Below are 4,991 nucleotides of genomic sequence, written 5' to 3'. Positions count from 1 at the left end.
CCTTAGAGGCCAGAATCACCCATCTGCAGATTTATTATTAAAATGGTAACTCTTTATGGTGTGAGGTGGGTTGGGCCACAGCTCACTGGTCTTCCTTGGAGTCTCTGGTGGTCGGGGTGGTTTCTGGGTGACTGGCGAGTGGGGGTGAGATTAAGATCTTCCCAGGCTCTGAGCCTTTCGAAGGGCCATGCCAGACAAACACTCCCAATCCGTGGGCACATGGCTCATGCACACAGCCTTTCCCCTACATTTTCTAGCTACAGATCACAAGCCCATCAACGCAGAGGCCACTGGTGACGCTGTCTGGAGTGGGTTCCAGCCCGGTGCCTCTTCCTGGCGCAGGTTGGGGGGGCACGACGCGGGCAGCCCCACCCTCCCAGCAGTGGCCAGGGAGCGAAGGAGGGCCCAGACGGGAGACAAGGAGCAGTGAGCCTTTTTATTGTGGATTAATTCACGTTGTATTGACAATTCCACACAATACCAAAATACTTCGAGAAAGGGGGTGTGACACCCTGGAGTTTTTTGTTTTTTTTAATCAGAAATAAAAACCACCAGGCATCCGAAGGCAGAAGGGGTAGAACCCAGCAGAGCCACAGGTTGCTTCTCAGACCAGGAGCAAGTTGTCACAACGCTTGGTAATGGGTTCCCTGGACAGAGGAAGAGGGCGAGTGTCCAACATATGGCTTGTTTGCAGGGGACGGGGCAGGCTGGCTTTTCACAAGTGCTCTTGAAGGAGGAACGTCCTTCTTTTCGGTGGCTCCAGTTGGGCCAGAATCTGCCCCTGGGGTGAGAGTGTGAGACACCAAGGGCCCTGTCCTGGGCCCAGAGTGCAGGCAGGGGGCTCATCACCAGACAGATGAGCTGCCTGGAGGCCCAGGGCGGTCCTGGGCCAGTGGCAGGGACATCAAAGCCGGAAAGGCAGCCCCTTCGGCCCAGCTCAGGGGGTTTACATCCCCTGGGGCTGGAGGTCACAACCGAGTCACCTCATTCTTGGCCTGGGAGTCGCCTTTGGGAGGATGGGGCAAGGTGTGTGGTCTAGCTCCTTCCTGGGGGTGGGAAGGGAGTCGGGGGGGGAGAGCAGTGGCTTGGCCAGGCCAGGAGCGCTGGCCACTGGAAACACTGACCAACTGACTGCAGAAGAGAATTCGCACCCTCACGCCTGCTTTCTGTGTCTGTGTCCTTGATTCTGCGCCGCCCCCGCCCCCTCCCCCGCCCCCCACAGTTGGAAATGCTGGTTTCCCCAAGGCCTGTGCTGCTCCCTGACGCAGGGGGCACTTCCTGGCCCCAAGCGCCTTGAAAGCCATGTTTCCATGGTGGATGCTTGTGTCAGGAGAGCACAGCAGCTTCCGTTGTTGTGAGTGCCTGCTGCTTTAGGGGACACTATGGACAGTGAGATTTACTCTAAATTTAAAAAAGGAGCTTTGTTTTTCTCTCAGCTCGAACAAAAAACCACAGTGGGACTCCAGCCGATGGCCACCTCCCTGGGGTCGGAGGTTGTGGGCACCTGAGCAGGTAGGGCAATAGGGCGGGAAACAGACTGTCCTCACCTTGCTGGGCCTCAGTTCACCCAGACCACTCAGACCCTAGGTTTTCTGGGCGCCCCCAGGCCCAGGCTGGAGTTTGCTTCAGGGCTGGGGGTGAGGGGCGTGGGATGCGGAACATGTTGGCAGGCTGAGCCCGTAGCAGGCCATGGAGCTACAGACTCGGGTTCAATCCCACCTCCCTCAGCCAGGGCCCTCGGCTCTGCTTCTCTGGAGTCCTGGGGTCCGGGACACGTGGTGGGGCCGGGCTTAGGTGACCGGCAGACAGGGGGCGCAGAGAAAGGGGAGGTCTGGGCCCTGGGGCGAGATGGGGCCTCCTGTCCTCTCCGGGGCCGGTGGCCGGACAGTGGAGAGCCCAGGAAGGAGGATGGGCGTGCACGGACCTGAGGCAGGCTCCGGGGGTTAAGGCTTCTGTCACAGAGCAGAGGGGCGCACAGGCAACCAGTCACCAGGTGGCTGGCGGGAACGGGGGTCATTCCCGCTGGGCCCTAGGACGGGGTGCTGGGGACAGTGAGAGGCTCCGGGCACAGGCTTCCTGTGCGGTGAAAGGCGGTGGCATGGCTACCTCACGGCTTCTCCTGACCAAGGGCGGGTCCGGAAGTGCCGGGCTCCCCAGTGCCCCTGATGCTCCCAGACCGGCTGGGGAGAGCTGGGCGCCGGGGAGAGAGCAGCCCCGGCCTGCACCCTGTGGGAGCTGATGGAGGGTCACCCCAGGGCCTTCTTAGCTTTATAGGATCGGCCCTTGGCCCGGCTGTGAGGTGAGGCCCGGGCCTGGCCGCTGTCCAGGACCCGCTGGCGCGGCCTCAGGCGCTGACGTCCGCTGGGGCCACAGGGGCAGCGCTGGGCTCCTTTCTTCCCACAGTTTGCCTCTCGCCCCCTCACGGGGCAGGCGGGAACCTCTGAGTTCAAGGCTGTATGGGGTCCTGGCAGCCATGGGTGGCACTGGCAGGGGAGGAGGGGACCCCATCCACTTATTCCTTTAACTGTCCATGTCGTAACAGAGGAAAAAGTGATTTAAAAAAATCCCCCCCGTCCCCCGTTCCCAAGCTTGGACTCCATGACAAACCACATTTCCCAGGCGGCTGGGGAGAGTGGTGAGTTGTACTTTGTGCCTCTCACTTTCTCCAGCCAGAGTTCTGGGTCTGAGGGGTGTGGAAGCGAGCAGAGAGCTCGGAGGCCTCCCGGCTACTCCAGACCATGTCACCCGCCCGCGGCCCTGCCCACCAGGCTGCAGCTCTGAATAGTGGCCATGGCGATACGTGAAAGTGGAGAAAAACCAGAATAAAACAGAAAACCCCGAAGAGCCGAATCTGATCGCAGCTTCTACTCGCCCACATCAATGTCAGGTGCTTAAAACAAAATGAAGCCCAGCCGCCCACTCCAGGGACCAGGGCAAGCGGCTAGAAACCCCTTCCCGGGGTGGGTGGGGTCTCAGGGAGGGCGGGTCACGCGTGACTGTCCAGCGACACATGCCAAACCCATGCCACACAGCAGGGCGACGCTTGGCAACACAGGGGACCAGGGTGCGTTTCCCAGGCCAAGCCCCCTCCGGGTCCCTCAAATCCACTTGGCATTATTACACAGCACCGCTAGGCCAAGCGTTCGGCCGTGGAAACCTGACTTTAGCAGTACAGAATCACAACCTTTTCAATGATAAGATTTTTCCTGAAAAGTTCATTATAGCCCCCAACCCCCAAATTTCACTCTGCTTTAAAAAAGAAGCAGCACTGTAGCAGTAGTTTTTTGTTGTTGTTTTTTTTACAAGTGGCCAATTGTGTGAGGACGGCCAGCCAGCCAGGTCGCCCTGGTCCCCCGGGACCAGCGGCCAGCGCCCCCTTCCAGTCCCTTCTCTGACCAGCTTGGCTCTGGACCACAGCTCAAATGGCAAGTGAGAGTTTAAAAATACGGCGACCGCATAGTTTGGGCCTCTCAGTTCTCCCTAAGTGGAAGGAGTTGTGCAGCCAGCACCCATCTCTCGGCCAGGCCCTGCGGTCTGTGCGCCTCAGTCTGAAAACCCATCGTTACCCAGGGGGTACGTTTACTCCATCTGGGCGGTGGCAACGTTTTACATTTCTTTTGGCATTAAAAGTTCCAGGGACCCAAAATGCTTTGCTTTGACTACATACTGAATGACGCCCTGACAGAGAGAGAGAAAGAAGGGTTTTGGGGAGAGACAGAGAGAGAGGGAGAGAGAGACACACAGAGAGAAAACACAGGAGGAAACCGAGCTATAGAATGACACAAGGCTTCTTGTCCTTGAAGGGGTTCTCGGAGGCGGGCACTCCGACCAGCAGGGGGTCGTTCCGGGCATGCTGCTCGCAGTAGCTCATGAGTTCTGACGAGGCCTTGGAGACCTGAGCGTGGGCGCAAGGACGAGAGAGAAAAGGTCAGAGGCTGATTCACGTGTGTGCACAGCAGCACATTCACCAAGGCCGAAAGGTGGACACTGCCCAAGTGTCACCAGCTAATGATGGACAAACACAACGTGTCCCTGCACACACTGGAGTATGACTCGGCCATGAAAAGGAGCGAGCCACCGACACCCGCTACAGCATGGATGAACCTCGAACATGTGATGCTCAGTGAGAGAAGCCAGGCACAGAGGGCCACACAGTGTGTGATTCTATTTGTGAAATGTCCAGAACAGGCACATCCACAGAGACAGGAAGTGGAATTCAGTGGTTGCCAGGGGCTGGGGGAGGGGATGGAGGGTAATTACTGATGGGGACGAGGTTTCTGTCTGTAATGATGAAATGATTTGGAATTGTATAGAGGTGATGACTGCACAGCACCAAATATACTAGACGAGAGGCCCAGTGCATGAAATCTGTGCGCGGGGGGGGGTGCAGGGGGGGTCCAGCCTGTACCCTCTCCAATCCAGGACCCCTTGGGGGATGTCCGACTGCTGGCTTAGGCCCGATCCTGGGGATTGGGCCTAAGCCAGCAGTCAGACATCCCTCTCACAATCCTGGACCGCTGGCTCCTAATTGCTCCCCTGCCTGCCTGCCTGGTTGCCCTTAACTGCCCTCCCCTGCCAGCCTGGTTGCCCCTAACTGCCTCCCCTACCAGCCTGGTTGCCCGTCACAGTCCCCCCGCCAGCCTGGTCGCCCCACACAGCCTGCTGTTCAGTTGTTTGGTCATCCCTCACTACCCCCCCTGCTGGCCTGGTTATAGGCAGCCATCTTGTGAGGGGATGAGGGTTAATTTGCATATCACCTCTTTATTATATAGGATACCACTAATGATAAAGTTTAGATTGTATACTCTTTTTTTGATATATTTTATTGATTTTTTACAGAGAGGAAAGGAGAGAGATAGAGAGTCAGAAACATCGACGAGAGAGAAACATCGATCGGCCGCCTCCTGCACATCCCCCACTGGGGATTTGCCCGCAACCCAGGTACATGCCCTTGACCGGAATCGAACCCAGGACCCCTCAGTCCGCAGGCC

The 4,991-nt window shown here is 57.9% G+C and overlaps 1 protein-coding gene across 2 annotated transcripts in view; it reads right to left on the bottom strand.

Moving 5' to 3' along the window:
- Window positions 1-417: 417 nt before the first annotated feature.
- Window positions 418-4,991, bottom strand: part of GNG7 (guanine nucleotide binding protein (G protein), gamma 7) — an 85,807-nt gene continuing 81,233 nt past the window's right edge. For both annotated transcript variants that reach the window (XM_006754096.2, XM_006754097.2), the window contains exon 3: window positions 418-3,895. In XM_006754096.2, coding sequence (XP_006754159.1) covers window positions 3,770-3,895 — 126 coding nt within the window. In that variant the 3' untranslated portion in view covers window positions 418-3,769. The remainder of the gene's footprint in view (window positions 3,896-4,991) is intronic.

The sequence above is a fragment of the Myotis davidii genome, unplaced genomic scaffold (assembly GCF_000327345.1).
Source record: "Myotis davidii unplaced genomic scaffold, ASM32734v1 scaffold551, whole genome shotgun sequence".
Classification (NCBI taxonomy): Eukaryota; Metazoa; Chordata; class Mammalia; order Chiroptera; family Vespertilionidae; genus Myotis; species Myotis davidii.
Note: the sequence above shows the minus strand (reverse complement) of the source record. Positions and strands in the feature narration are given on the sequence as shown.